The sequence below is a fragment of the Danio rerio genome, chromosome 8 (assembly GCF_049306965.1).
Source record: "Danio rerio strain Tuebingen ecotype United States chromosome 8, GRCz12tu, whole genome shotgun sequence".
In the NCBI taxonomy this organism is placed as follows: domain Eukaryota; kingdom Metazoa; phylum Chordata; class Actinopteri; order Cypriniformes; family Danionidae; genus Danio; species Danio rerio.
In genome coordinates, this window is record NC_133183.1 from 18,096,399 (window position 1) to 18,111,793 (window position 15,395).

The following is a 15,395-nucleotide window of genomic DNA, read 5'->3' on the forward strand; positions in this document are numbered from 1 at the left end:
TGTGAGGGTTTTAAAAGGATTCAGGCCTAAGAAATTGTTCTGTTTGCAACTTTGACAAATGCATAATGATTGAATAGTTAATAAAACAAAGACTATGCAGTATTATTTTACATTTAATTATTCAATTACTGTACACCTGAATACAGTTTGACTCATCAAAAAAACAATCAAACGCTGTTTATCTAATTGAAATCTTTTTCCTTATTGAATTTATCTACACTAGTAAACTGTTTCTTATATATCAATCTAAATCAATCTAAAACAATATTAATATATCAATCTAAAACAATTAACTCTTTTCAAATAGTTATTCAACTCATTCAGTGAAATTGTACTTATATCGCATTATATATCGTACAATAAATAAAATATCGCAATGTTCGATTTTTCCAATGTCATGCAGCCCAACACACAATTGTAATTTTGTAATTTTAGGAAAATAGCCTTGCCAAATGCCAAAGTAGAAACCAACAGTTTAATGTTCTCTACATTTCACATATAATAACTATAGAAGGCAACATACAGTACACATAGTATGAGAAGTATTTTGCTGGCATCGATAATGAGTTAGAGTGGTAAGTTATAGATTATTCTAAACTCTCTAAAAAAGGTAAACACTTTTTTATTTACGTTTCTACAATACTGTTAAACAGAACAACTGTTTACAACAGTCATTAGAAATGTTTTTGACCACCAAATAAGCATATTAAAATAACTTTTAAAGGATCATGTAACATTGAAGACTGAAGTAATGGTTAACTTGGGTTTAAAACAAATCTAACTTAAATAAGCAAATCAAATCTTACAAACCCCAATTTTCTTAATGGCAGTAAATATAATATATATGAGGACTCTCTTGTGTGGGAATGGCAGCTACTTCTGATCTCCCCTAAAATGTATTAATTAATATCATTAATCTACTAAAAAAGTGCTACAAGGTTAACAACAGGAAGGATTTCTTCATTGTAACTTGCATTGCAGTATTACAGATGACTATATTCCACAGCTGCTTCACTGCCAAAAAAAAGTTTAAACATCTTATTAATAACACTTGTGTTTCCAGCGGTCCCATCAGGCATTGCAGTTGGCAGTTCATTGTCACATCAGTGATGCGTAAAGAAATCTTGAAGAATGTTAAGAGTTTTCAAAGGACCTCGGGGGAGTTATTTTTGATTTTCTTGCTAGTAACACCAGGTGTTTCAAGCGTCTTGTCAAGGACGGCTTTGTAATTGGAGTGACATGCTTTCGTCTCATCCATCACACAAGTCACACACTTATGAGTGTGTGAAGCATAATATTTCCCCACTGCCTGAACCGTCAGAGGTGTGGTGGAGCATCAGACCATCTGCTGAGGCCACAGGGCGTGCGCTGCTCTTTCTCTTTCAATGTCTCGCTGAGAAAACTGTTTCTCCGTCACAGTGAACATGACAATAAAGTTATGTACTGATTTTCAATGACACAATTGCACTGCATTGACGTTTTTTCTATTGTTTCTAAATACTTCTGGTGATTTGCATCAAGTGATAACTAGATTTTTGTACAGGGTGCACTGATACAATACTCAAGGGTGTGTTTCCCAAACATTGACAGAACTTCTTGTTAAACTACCACAGCACGATGCATCATTCAGAAAATAAACAATGTAGGGACAAGTGTTACCAAAACACTTTTTGGAGATCATATCTTATAGACGACTCTCATATGAAGAATGAAGTCACATGCATTGCCCAGTTGAGAGTTTTTCCACATACTTCAACAGAGTGTAAAAATGTTGATAGTTTTGTGGGTTTTACCAATCAAATCTGATCTTTATTTTGTATTCTCTATTGGATTTGAGTCAGGTGATTGGCTGGAACATTCAACAGCTTGACTTTCTTTCTCTGAAACCATTTGGGAGTTTTCTTGGCTGAGTTTTAGATCATTGTCTTGATAAAATGTCCACCCTTGATTCATCTTCATCATGCTGGTAATGTAGATGTTGGATTGTAGCAAATAAAATTCATTTACACTGAAGTAGAACAGAGGGTTGCAGAATAACTTCTGAGAGATTACAACTGCTGTCTGGGCTTTCGCTACCTTTTTACACCTTTCTTTCTTCATGTGTTCAATACTTATTCCCTGTGTGATTACATTTTATTACACATAACTTCCTTTGTAAACTAATTAGATTTGTTTTCTTTTCATTTATGACTTCATTTGGTTGTTATCAACATCTAGCGAAAATTTCAGATCAATGGCACCTTTAGAAATATGTTTTCTGAGAGAAATGGTGATGTGCTGGATACTTATTTCCCTCACTGTATAATTAATTGGCAATAAACTATTAGCTTGTTTGCTTGCCTTGATCCTTGCATGCTTAAAACACTATAATCAAAATCATTCCTTCCTTTCACAAATATCATTGATAATATTCCATATTTGATTCTACTATTGTAACTATTCTTTGTCCAAAAATCACTAACAGTATTTAATATATTTATTTGTTTAAATTCTGTCATTCTACAGAAGTGTAATGTTTTTTATGTGAACTACTTTTACAGTTTCTGATGTTATATTCAAAACTCAGAAATGCTGTATACATAGCAGGTAGGTCCACTTTTTAATATTTAAACTTTTAACATGTATGTTTTATTTTCCATATTTTTGGAAAATGTAACAGATTTTCGATTGTAAATCAGAAAAACTATATTTCTACACTAGCCACAGCTGCATTCAAAACGAATTAACATAAAAGTTTAAGGAGGTATAGCTCCAACAACACAAGTATATACATGCAGTTTCCCAATGTTCATTGAAATGAAAGATTTTGGGAAATGCACCCCAGATCGTGTCACATTTTGGCAGGATTGGCATCAAGCAGACAGGATTGTTATTATTATAATATATTATTATTTTAACTCCAAGTGTCCTGAGGCTATTCAATAGTACAATGTGAGGTACAGATGAATATTTAAATTCTCTTTGTAAATAATGTTACACTCTGCTAGGTCCCATCAATGGATTAAATTGAAGTTAACTGGCTGTGTTATGAATTGTTGTTTATACCTACAGTAACTAAAAAAAAGCCACAATAAGCTAGTACTGTACACAATGCATCAATGTCTTCCCTGTATTTTGGTCACTCGTGTTGCGTCCGCGGGTTTGATTCAGTTACTGAATGTGCTTACACGCTACACAGGACTGAACGTTATAATAACATTTGCAGAATGAACAAACTAATTTATCTATTCTATTCTGACCTATTTATCTAAAACTAAAAGAAATAAGTATTACATTATAAGTCAGCTTGCTTTTGTTCATTCAGAACAGCTAATAAATAAGCTAATTGTAAAAATCAATGGGCAGAATGAACATCAAATTGTGACCTACAACTTTTTCTTTTTTATACCACCAACAAAGAGCACTTGTAGCACCTGTGGGTGCTAATAACATTCCCTCTAATTACATTTGGGCTCAGGATTAATGCACAATTATGCTGAGAGTCTATGTAATCGGTGTCAGCGATTAGCGATTCACAGGCTTTATTCACAGAGTTAGCTTTGAAAAACATCCACCAGTCCACCATCTACAATCAGTCAGGCCTGGCCCAGGAGCGTGAGAATGAGGTGTGTATGTGTGTGTGTATGAGTATGTCAGGGTAGAAGGATGTGGAATTTTGTGTGTGTGTGTGTGTGTGTGTGTCTCTGTTCGCATTTATGAATAGCCCCAGATGTTGCCCGCCTTTAATCTGTGGTAGAAAGGCTCAGCTGGGGCAAAAAGCAGAAGGGGAGGGAGAGGGGTATAGAGGCAGGTCCGGACTGAAGGAGCCCCTGCAGAAGGAGGTCACTCGCTGGTCTTTCTATCCCTGTCCGCTCCAGAGGGAGGCCTTTAAGGTGAAGCCTACTGGAAGGAAAAGTAGAGGCCTGCTCAGAAGCAAAGCCTGCTGGGACCAATCAAGAATCCATCTGCTGCCTGACCAGCTCCTCGCTCTCCGTTCTTTTCCTTTTTCATTTAGCTTGCTTCGGTTCCACCTGAAGCAAACTGGGATATATTTGGGGACAAAGGGCAGGACCGGCTGGTTTTGCAGACTCCGCTTTGAGTGGATGCTTCTCTTGGTTCTAAGAGCCAAAAGTTGCATTTGACCAAAGACTAAATACAAAACCATTGCCACTTCTTCCCCTGTAACTTTCTTTCTGAACTGAACACATGTTGAGGACCAGTGGTGTAAAGTAACAAATACAAATCCTCAAACTACTGTAATTGAGTAGGTTTTTACAATTACAATTGTACTATAAGTAATTTTGAAAATGTGTATTTTTACTTATACTTCACTATTTTTCTTCAACCTGCCGTCACTACTTCATTTTTATTTCTTGTCTATGGTGATTGACTAAATTAGAAAAATCAGTTCTGTGTTTCCAGTCCAATCAAATAATAATAATTTTGCATCATAATGAACAATTTCAAGACATGTTTGGAAAGTGTCCAAGAAGATGTCACGCACAATGACCCAGAGACTGTTTAGACTGCATTTCATGATAACATGTCGACTGTATGAGGACAGAAATCATCAAATGGCCTTAAACAATAACTAAATGCACTGCAGAATGTAATGTTTACACACACACGCAAAAACTGCATATAAACGCATTAACTTTTCACAGTGTAATACTACTCTTGAGTACTTTTAAAAGGGCTACTTTTTACTCCTACTTTAAGTAATATTTACAGCAGATACTTTTACTTTACTTGCACTTCATTTTTGAGCAAGTAATGATACTTTTTCTTAAGTATGATTTTTCAGTACTCTTTCCACTACTGTTGAGAACTGCAATCAATGGCAGGATGGACCGATTTTTAACAAAATAATAGTTTTTTGAGTGAAATAAAAAAGTCTCTCCCTTCATAAAACACCTGTCTCTCTTTACTTATCAACTCAAAAATAACAAATTTAATAAAATCTAATCAGGGCTTGAAATTAAGACCGAATCCCAATTCTACCCCTTAGCCCTTCCTCTTACTCCTTGTTTTGTGCGTTCAAGAAAATGAATGAATTAATAAATGAAAGCAGTAATTTTCAAACACATGTTTGTGCTCTTTAAAGCTGCTTAAAGTAATTCCAACAAAATGTTTAAAAGAGCCCTTCAGCGAGGTGTTTGTACCTGAAGCTGTAAGATATTTAAGCATGTAGCTTGTAACTGAGCACTGAATAAAATCATGCTTTTTTAAACTGATCTTAATTAGTATTTTTATGCCATTTTTATGTGATGTGTGTTCTGCTTGGTTAAATTTATTTCCCCTTTGGATTAAACTGAAATCAAACAATTATCATTCGTTTGTGCTAAATACTGTACTGTAAATACTTTTGTTACTGTATATACATAATCCCACAGAATTAAAAAGTTAATTAAAACACCAAATTGTTATGTTTATAGCTAATATGGATGTGCATTTCTCTTGCTCCTGAGGGCCTTGAGCTGCATTTGAACAAAGACGCAACCCAAAAAAACATTGTTACTGCGTACCATTACTGCCATCCTGAAATGAAGACATTCTGAAGAGTGCCCTCTATGATGGCTGCGTGTCTAACTGACCCTTTAGCTGGGCAGATTAGTGCAGATTGCCCTACCGGGGCCTCAGTGAGCAAACACGACATCTTTTGTTAAAGCCCTCTATGAGAAGAGAGTCAGGAGAGGAGCGGGGGGGAAGGGAGAAATGCCTCTCATTAAGAGATCATCCATTTTGAGTGTGAAAATGCTTCCGATCCCCATCGTTCTGGTTGGTTTGACTGCCATTGTGAGCGCATGCGACGAGAGAGATGAAAGGGAGATGGCAAAAAATGGTGTTACCTGGCTTTATTTGCTTCTTTAGTAACATCCCAGGCCCATGTGATGAAGTTCTGGCTGAGATATGACACTATGGAGTCCGCACACATCATCTGAGAGCAGAACACATTACTGAGGACACTCTCGTCGTTGTGGAGGTAGATGGCCAGCAGTTTCCTCTAAAAGAACACATATACAAACAGTTAGGCATGGGTAAGAAATTGAATAATATTATTGTTCATTTTAAGATTCATAATAATTATTGTGGCCCCTTAACTATGTCAACAATGATGTTTTAGTGCTTTTGAAGAATATTAGAAAAGCAACTGTTACTGCATGCATTACCCTTAAGGATTTGTGACCAAATATATCAATTTAGATTTCAACATAACATAAAAATGACTTCAAATTAATGTTTAAAACAAATGTGGCATTGAAATAGCATTAATGTTCTCTAACAATTCCTCCAAAACATTTAAATGCAGCAACACATTAGTCACAAATAAAATAAATAAAATTAAATTAAATCTTGACTTCATTGCCAGACATAGATCTGACATTTTTCTTGCATAACCGGATGCTACACATTCTTGACACAAAATTCATAATTTAACACGACTAGGATAAAAAAAAAAAACTCTTAACCAGCCTTTTAGGGTTCTTGCAATTAGAAAGATCATATAATTTTTTAAAAGGGTTTCCAACTATGCTTAAAATCCGATAATATAATATAATATAATATAATATAATATAATATAATATAATATAATATAATATAATATAATATAATATAATATTCATTCATCTTCATTCAGCTTAGTCCCTGATTTGTCATGGGTTGCCACAGCAGAATGAACCGCCCAACTTATTCAGCATATGTTTTACCCAGCAGATGCCCTTCCAACCCCAACCCAGTACTAGGAAACACCCATACACTCGCGCATTCACACACCACTTATACACTGCGACCAATTTAGTTCATCCAGCTCACTTATAGCGCATGTCTTTGGACTGTGGGTGAAACTGGAGGACCTGGAGGAAACCCACGCGCACACAGAGAGAACATGCAAACTCCACACAGAAATGTCACCTGACCCAGCCGGGACTCAATGAAATGTAATGTATTTTTTATTTAATGCCATGTCAGCAGCCAAGGCTATTTTCATGGCAAGAACATTTTAACAATAAATATACAATTAAAAACAACAAACAAGTTAATACATAAATAAATTAAATAAGATTTTTAGTGTTAATGCATGAAAAGATGTCTACAATTCTTGTTGGTGACATTGTTAAAAATGTCTTTAAAAAAAAGTCTTCTGGAATCCTTAGCCGGGACTCAAACCAGCAATCTTCTTGCTGTGAGGTGACAGTGATAACCACTGAGCTGCCCTTATAAAATAATTTAATATAATATAATATAATATAATATAATATAATATAATATAATATAATATAATATAATATAATATAATATAATATAACATAATAAGTATAATATAATATAACACATTATTCAGTAAAACTAAAGTATATGGTTTTTTGTTATGAAAAAATGTAGTTGCTGTGAAAAGATATTTAGCCATTAAAAAAAAAAAATCTCCATCCCAGGGGAGGGACATGAAAACTAAAGCCTCAATGGCCATTTCACCATCTATGAAGCCAGAACCCATCTAATCCCAGCTCACTGATCCACCTTTATTTCATAATTCACCATCAGGCTTTCTGGGAGCTTTAAGGCCACTAATGCTTCTCCTGGGTCCACGGGTAAGAAAAAGACAGCGGCTGCCCTCCCTGTAAACCCCGAGCAAAAGCAAACACTCACACCAAATCAAACTGATGCAGACTAAATCAAACTTTCTCTGAAAAACAAAAACCCAACAAATCACTTTATTTGCTTTGCATCAAATGCCAGTGCCCTCCTTCCAACGTCGGCGATGTCGATGCACGTCCAAATCCATAGATATTTATGCCATCAGATGAACAGCGGTCGCTCGCATAACCCAACAACTAATTAAAAAAAAAAAAAAACGGACACGCCACAAACATGAAAGGTTTTGCCTGACAAGGCAGGGGAATAAAACCCTGCGAATCACAGAACAACTCTGAACATTTCCTACAGCTCTAACCCCCAACAGCTCGAAGAATCCTGCAGGAGGGATTTCTCGACAAACCGACGGGGGAAAAACAGAAAGCAAAGCGGCAAGAGAAGTGAAGGAGGGCGTCAACGGACGAGAGAAAGTTGGGCTCTGTGGAGGTGTGTATGGAGGAGCGCTGCTGTGTTTGCACAGTGATTAAAGCTCTCGAATGAGCCGCACGGCCCCTGGCGGGAGAGAGCTCTGGCCTCTTTCACCAGCCCAATTCAAGGCCCTGAAAAGATTAAACACTCACGCTGGGTAGACAAGCAAATGGGACCCAAAGAGAAGCAGAGATTTTACCCGTCAAAAATCTTAAAATGAAAGCGAGCCTCCTTAAATCTAACATGGCTGCTTGAGCACTGACTGAACTGAGCTGCGAAAAACGTTTTGACCTTTTGAGGCCTCTAAGATTTCATTGAAGAGGTGGGGAGAAGCTACTTTGGCTAATAACAGTCTTTGGTCAGTTCCCTTATTTCACGCCCCCTCCATTACCCACAGTACCTCCCTCTCTACTTTCATCCCATTGTTTTCTCCTCTTTTCTTTCCCTCTTTTTGTGGAGCTTTTCTTAGCCTGCAGAAATCAGTGCTTGGTCCAAATTACTGGGTCTGTTATGGGGAAGAAACTGACCCAAAAGCTCTTTCTATCACCTCCAGTCATTCCCCCCACCTGCTCGGGACAGGGCGCGAGAAGGACATGGGAGGAGAGAAAGTTGATCTGTCATGTGAGTGGGACGGTGATGGCGTTCACACAGTTGTCTGAAAGTGAGGAATTCCCAAGCTTGACTTTGGACATGTGAGTCAGTGTTGCAGCAGTGAGACCACAAAGCAGGTTTATCTGATAAATTAAAGCCTATTCACACCAAGCATGACGTTTTGGGAACAAAAAAAAAGGGATTACAGGATTTTAAAATGCTACAATGCATGTCTTTGTACTACTTTAAATGAATCGTAATATTGAAAGTCATTATTTATTCAGATATTAAGCCAATTCTAGGCTGTTATTCTAATCAGAAATCAGTGCATAGAAATATTCTGATGACCTGCTTTGTCGGATACACACAAATAGATTAAGTTGATTGAACATAAAGCATCGTAAACACCTGGTTGACCATTTATCTATAGGCTATTACTATTATTTTAATTGCTTACTATTTATCAGAGTTGTGTCAGTTTATTATTCAATGCAAGATGTGGGCCCAAAATTTTGAGTGCACCTTAAAGGGTTGAACAGATATTTTTCATTAGATGAAAGTCTAGAAAGTTTTAAAGTGTCTTCTGCACACTGCTGATTGTATTTGATCAAAAATACAATAAAACAAATAATTATTGCATCTGACTTCTATGTGGACATATTTTGAAGTGTCATTTATTCCTGTGACCCAAAGTTGAATTTTCAGCAATTATTTCTCTAGTCCACAGTGTCATATGATCCATCAGAAATCCTCAAATGTGCAGGAATTTCTGGACATTATCAATGTAAAACTGCATTGTGAAGCTTCATATTTCTGTGAAAACTGTGATATATTCAATTGTATCATTTCAAAAACAACATTTAATCATCAATTACACATTAAATTCAAATTTTTAAAAACATATATTAATAAATAATGTTATGATAGCTGTTTTAACATTGAATTATGATTGAATTGCCTCGTAGCTTAATAGCAAGCAGGAAATGTTTATGGGCCAATGACATGACCACACTGAAATGGTCTTTAACAGTATTTATTGAGATAAACATAAAAACATTCCCCAGAGAAATGCTATTCTGATTCGTTTTTTAATTATTTGTTCAAGTAAAGATCATGGTAAAATAAACAGGTAACTAAATCTAATTCAGATTCAAATATTTCTACAAATATAACTATTGGGGAGGCAGTATAAAGACAGTAAGGTTTTATTTGACTGGTCAAATTTTGATAAACAAGATTGAATAAATAAATAGACAAACAAACAAACAAACCAATAAATAAATCAATATTAAATTTAGTTTAGCCCCCTGCACTCAAGACTTAAAACCAATGCACAGTATAATTCATTGTTTTAACTTAAAAAAATCTAAATTTCTGATTAGATTAAAACTTTTAAGTTGCCAGAATAATTATATTGTTTTAAAAACAGGAAAATAGGGATAATTGTGTCAACTAAAAATGTGACTAATTTAAAGGTAAATATATCTGTCAATTAGTTTAAAACAACATTTAACTTGTAGCAACCCAAAGAAATTGGGTAGATAACTAATTTTTCAACACTAATGGAGTTGTTTTGTAATTTTAAGTCCACACATTGAAGTTTTTTTGTTATTTTTGATACTGTTTTTAATTGGACAGTAAATGTTTTGTTTGTAAAAAAAATAAAAATCTGTTTTTTAAAACAAATAAACAATTACAGGAAAACACAATTGTTGTTAAATACATTTCTTACAAGCAACTAAATGAAAACAAACTATTTAAAAACAAACAAGGAATTAAACAATTTTAGCTACTTAATTTATTGGAGATTCTTAACTTGAAAACTTCCAAGTAAGTACATAGCACTGAATTTGTTTTAAATTTTAATTAAAAAAACTAGTTGAATCAACTTAATTTTTAAGTACTCGACTTAAGAACTGAGTTTATGCTATGTAAAAATGCCTCTGATTTTTGAAAAGGAAAAGGTAATTGGCTAACAATTAAGTTTGTTGTCTAAACTTCATTTTTTTAGATGCTGTCGTAACTTGAATATATTGATGCAAATATTGATGCAAAATTTGTTTTTGTTTATTTATTTATTTTTTTATTATTTTTTGTATATTTTCAGTACAGATATTGCATATAGTAATATGGCAACAATGATCATTTTTTTAATATAGAAAAAAAATATTTTAAACATTGACAGTAATAAGACCATTAAGACCACAGATCACAAGAGCAACATATCAGCATATAAGTATTTAAAAATGTAGCTTTGAATCACAGGGGATATATTGACATGCATATATATATATATATATATATATATATATATATATATATATATATATATATATATATATATATATATATATATATATATATATATATATATATATTCAAATAGAAATATTTATATATTACAGTTTTGGTTAATAACAATCCTAATCAGAAACATTAACCAATCTTAATTTTCTTCAAAAGACTCCAAACTACTTGATGAGTAGATTCAAATGATTTTTAGTTTGTCCCTTCTAACTGAATAAAAAATATTTTGAGCTTCACCTGCCTGACCGTGAGAGTAACAATAGTCACACCGATGACCAGACGTCTCTTTTAAAAGCATTGTGAAAGGATGTTTTTAATTACAGACGATGTGTATGTGCTGGAGGGGGTGAGAGATGGAGAAAGTGATCATCCTCTTTGGCCTGTAGGAAAGCAAACAATGGGAAATGAGCAGTTCATATTACCTCTCTCTCTTGACCTGCAGCGAACTGCTTTAACAGATGGCACTTACAATACTATGAGAGATTGTCCCACAAAAACTGAACAATAATCAAGTAATGATTATAATAATCTTGTTGCGTAATTACAGTTTAGCTTTGTATGTGCAATACAACTATTAAGGTGCCAGTTCACCTGAAAATAATAATTCTTTCATCATTTACTCGTCCTCAAGCTATTCTAAACCTAAAAGACTTACTTTCTTCCATGTAAACCAAAACAGAAAATGCTGAAGGGCTGTTCTTTCCTTTAACAAGAAGTCATAAATGCATATTAAACACTACTATTCATTATAATATTTTGGCCCCTAGTTGGCGGACAAGATGACCAGATTCCACATGAACAAATGTGACTATCTACATTGATTATCAGTTTAAAGTATTGAGAGTATAAAATAAAAACTGGTGGATAACTTCTTATGCATTCCAAAAAAAAAATCATTATTAATTAAGTATCTTAATTTGAAGGGATAGTTCACCCAAAAATTTAAATCTGTCTTCATATACTCGCCTTCACTTTTTCCAGACCTGCTTGAATTCCTAAAAGATATGTTGAAGAACATTGTAACTATCAGCGTTCATAGTATTTGTTTTTCCTGCAATGGAAGTTGATGGTTACTGGTTAGAAGGAGCAAATAGTGAGTAAATTTTTATTATTGGGTAAACTGTCTCTATAATTTTAATTCCACTTTAGATTGTCTTACTTCAACTTAATTTAAAAAACTAGAACCCAAGAGCAAAATATATTTATTTTCATCATTCTCATTTGAATTACCCTGTGAATTAGGCCAATAAATCTCAATAACTTAATTGGGAAAAAAAATGTAATTAATTATTGCAGATAAACATTTATAACTACTTTAATGATTGTTATTGCTGGCTAACACGGACTTCAGACATGTTATTAGCAGTTACGGCTATATAATAATAATAATAATAGTAATAATAATAATAATAATAATTACCATGATCATCATTATTATTATTAAACAAAGATTTTCTTAATTTCCTAAAAAATAATAAATATTATATTTAATTTCTTAACAAACAGCCTCATTATTTATTTACTTATATGATTTATATAAGATATTAGAATGCGTGTTAGGTTTTGTAAGTGATTTTATGTTTTAGATTAGAATATGTAATGTTCTCAACAATATTTGTAAAGGGAACATAGGCCCTATATGTGCTGTTTATATATATTAAAATTAATACGAAAAAGCAAGTGCATGTTTTTACCAAAACTAAAATTGGATTTTATTTTAAATGTGTGTTTATGTAAAACAAAATAATTTGCACAAATAAATTATAGGGTTCTTCTCTAAAGAAGTTGTTACTACCCCTTTTAGAGTATCATTATGGGCGTTTTACGTTATAACTAAAGTGGTCCAAATGAAAGATCTGCGACAGAGAAACTACAGGCTTTTTGAAACACTGGTCATTACATCGTTCTTTTCCCAAACGATGCATCGTACTATGATAGTTCAGCCGCGAGTTACGTCGTTGTTTGGGAAACGCAACACATGTAGTTACAGCAACACAATTCTTTAAATTGTTCCAACACACACTGATCAAGTAAGCTTATTTTATTTTTCAAATTTAAGTAAATTGAACACAAAACCAAAAATTGTCAAAAATTAAAGAATTGTATTTTTTCAGCAAGTTAATTTTAAGTTGTTTGAACAAGTAACAAGTGTGTGAGTCTTATTAGAAAGCCAAGAAAAGAGTACCAAGTGTATTTCATAAAAAAAATAATAATAAAATCATCTTTTGTTTCATTAAACAAAATGTAATGTGGGGTTGATAACAACGTGAAAGAGAATAAATAATGGCAGTTTACATTTCTGTATGAAAAACACATAGAAGTCTACTAAACTCTATTGACACCTCAATAAATTAATTCAATCAATGTTTAAAGAAAGACAATTTTTCTCTTTTCCCCTGTCACTAAAGCAGCGTCAATAACCTAAAATCATTGGATTGTTGAAAACTCATTTCTCCGTGTTTTTATTACTGACATGCTGAAAAGTTGCTTTCGCCACAAGGCTTCACCATGAAGCTCATGCATGAAAAAGCCATGAAGGTGCTATGAATTTTGATGGGCATCTTTGTACGGGTGGCAGAGAAGGGTTAGTGCGATTAGCTGGATGTTAAGGGGATTTGTGATGAGGCCTGGGTGCTGATGGGTGGCCTGACTCAAGAGTCTTCCACTGATCCTCCGGATGAACTCCAGGGCCCCTGGTATTTTCATTAAGGACGGATTGGGTGCATCTCCCACTCAAGAAACACTTCATCAAATGTAGTGTTTTACTTAGTGATTAGCCTCTCAGGCCTATGAGAGAGGGTCACAAGTGTCCTCAGAAAAATCCACCCAACACATGAACACGCGCACATGGAACCATCAAAGCCACAGCTAAACAACATACATATTTATTAAGATCAGTTGACTGAAAGGTGGCGAACACACTGGCTCAAGCAGTGTTGTAAATGGATTATTTCATTTTAAATGGTGGTCTGTCAGACTGCTGTCGAGCTACTATATTTTTAGAAATATAAATAGCTCAAAGTGCAAAAGTGACTTAAATAATTGAAATCCAAGGCAACTTACAAAATGCAAATAATGGAAAGCATGCAGAATATGTGCATAGCACAGATGCATCTTGCTTTTGTTTTTTTCAAATGACAAGCGATTGAAGGAACAGGTAACTTGTCTTAGCATGACTAAAGCATACATGGGCTGTTGAAAGTAGTATATCTATGAAAAACAAAGACATTTTTTGTACAGCACTGATTGATTTTAAATTATAACAGGCTGATCCTTTAAATCATGGGCCACATATATTTACTATACTAGTAAATATTTGAAATATTAAAAAAAGAGGAACGTTCACATGAATTTGGCATAAATGGCACAAGAATGCAGCATTTATAAATTGTGTGACCACAGTTTAGTTTAACAACATAGCTTACTTTAACTACTACTATTGTAAATTCAATATTTTTGTTTTATTCTTTAAAGTAATATATTTTAAGTTTAAAACATAGGTAAATAATAATATTTTTGATTAAGAACTCGACTAAGAAATATGCACATATGCATTCGTATTAAACACAAGCTCGACCAACCACCAGCTTTTCTAGTCAACATTTCATGGATCGCACACAACGCCCCAGTTACCAGTTTGAAGGTTGGTATACTGTACTTACATTTTAAGTTGATAATAAACACAAATGCTTTAATGTTACGCTGAGCTGAAAGTGTTTTGCCCTTCCCTGCTGTAGTTGTGAGGCTAGGAGTGTGCAATGTCAGAAAATGTAACAAGTTTAAAATAAGTTCACACACAAGTGAGGCGATTACAATAAGTTCACACACAAGTAAGGCGAGACCAAGTAATAATACTGCCTACTCGTTTCTTACGATGTTATTTGTAAATAGCCAATCAAGTGATTCATCTGACTGCATGATCTGAAGCATTGGAAGAATCGTTTCTCTTTCTATTCTCGTTGGAGCATCGTGTAAGTAGATGTTGTATCTTTTTTTAATTGGATGAATGAAAGTTTTATGGGAATTTTATATCCTTTTGTTTAGAGCAAAAAGACTATTAAAATTTACTGACTTTCTTCAACAAGACAAATATGCTTTGTACCAGCTTCTATAAAAATTGTTTTCATAGACATTGAAAATATTGTTAAAGGCAAATTGTTTATTTTTCATTGGCTCAAGTAATAGAATTTAGACGTGAACCATTACCATATTATTTTTTATTTATTTATTTTTTTTTAATTGGATGAATGAAAACTTTTTCCTAGTGTAGTTATTAGTTAGGTTTAAGTATTTGGTAAGATTTAGTAGAGATGCAGAATATGTACTTTATAAACAAACAGCCAATATATTCATATTGGTAACAATCAACTGTAAGAATTAGTACTTAAACATGTTACTGAACAATTATTTGACGCGAAAGTAATGTTCATTAGTAGAAATGCATTAAAATTCCC

General features: G+C 33.7%; 1 protein-coding gene across 3 annotated transcripts in view; it reads right to left on the bottom strand.

Moving 5' to 3' along the window:
* The window catches only part of faf1 (Fas (TNFRSF6) associated factor 1), a 134,446-nt gene that overhangs the window by 44,554 nt on the left and 74,497 nt on the right, over positions 1 to 15,395 (bottom strand). For all 3 annotated transcript variants that reach the window (XR_012383654.1, XM_021478230.3, NM_212973.2), the window contains 1 exon segment: positions 5,829 to 5,983. Coding sequence is in view for 2 of the 3 variants with exons in the window: in XM_021478230.3 (XP_021333905.1) it covers positions 5,829 to 5,983 (155 nt within the window). In the remaining variant the exon portion in view is untranslated.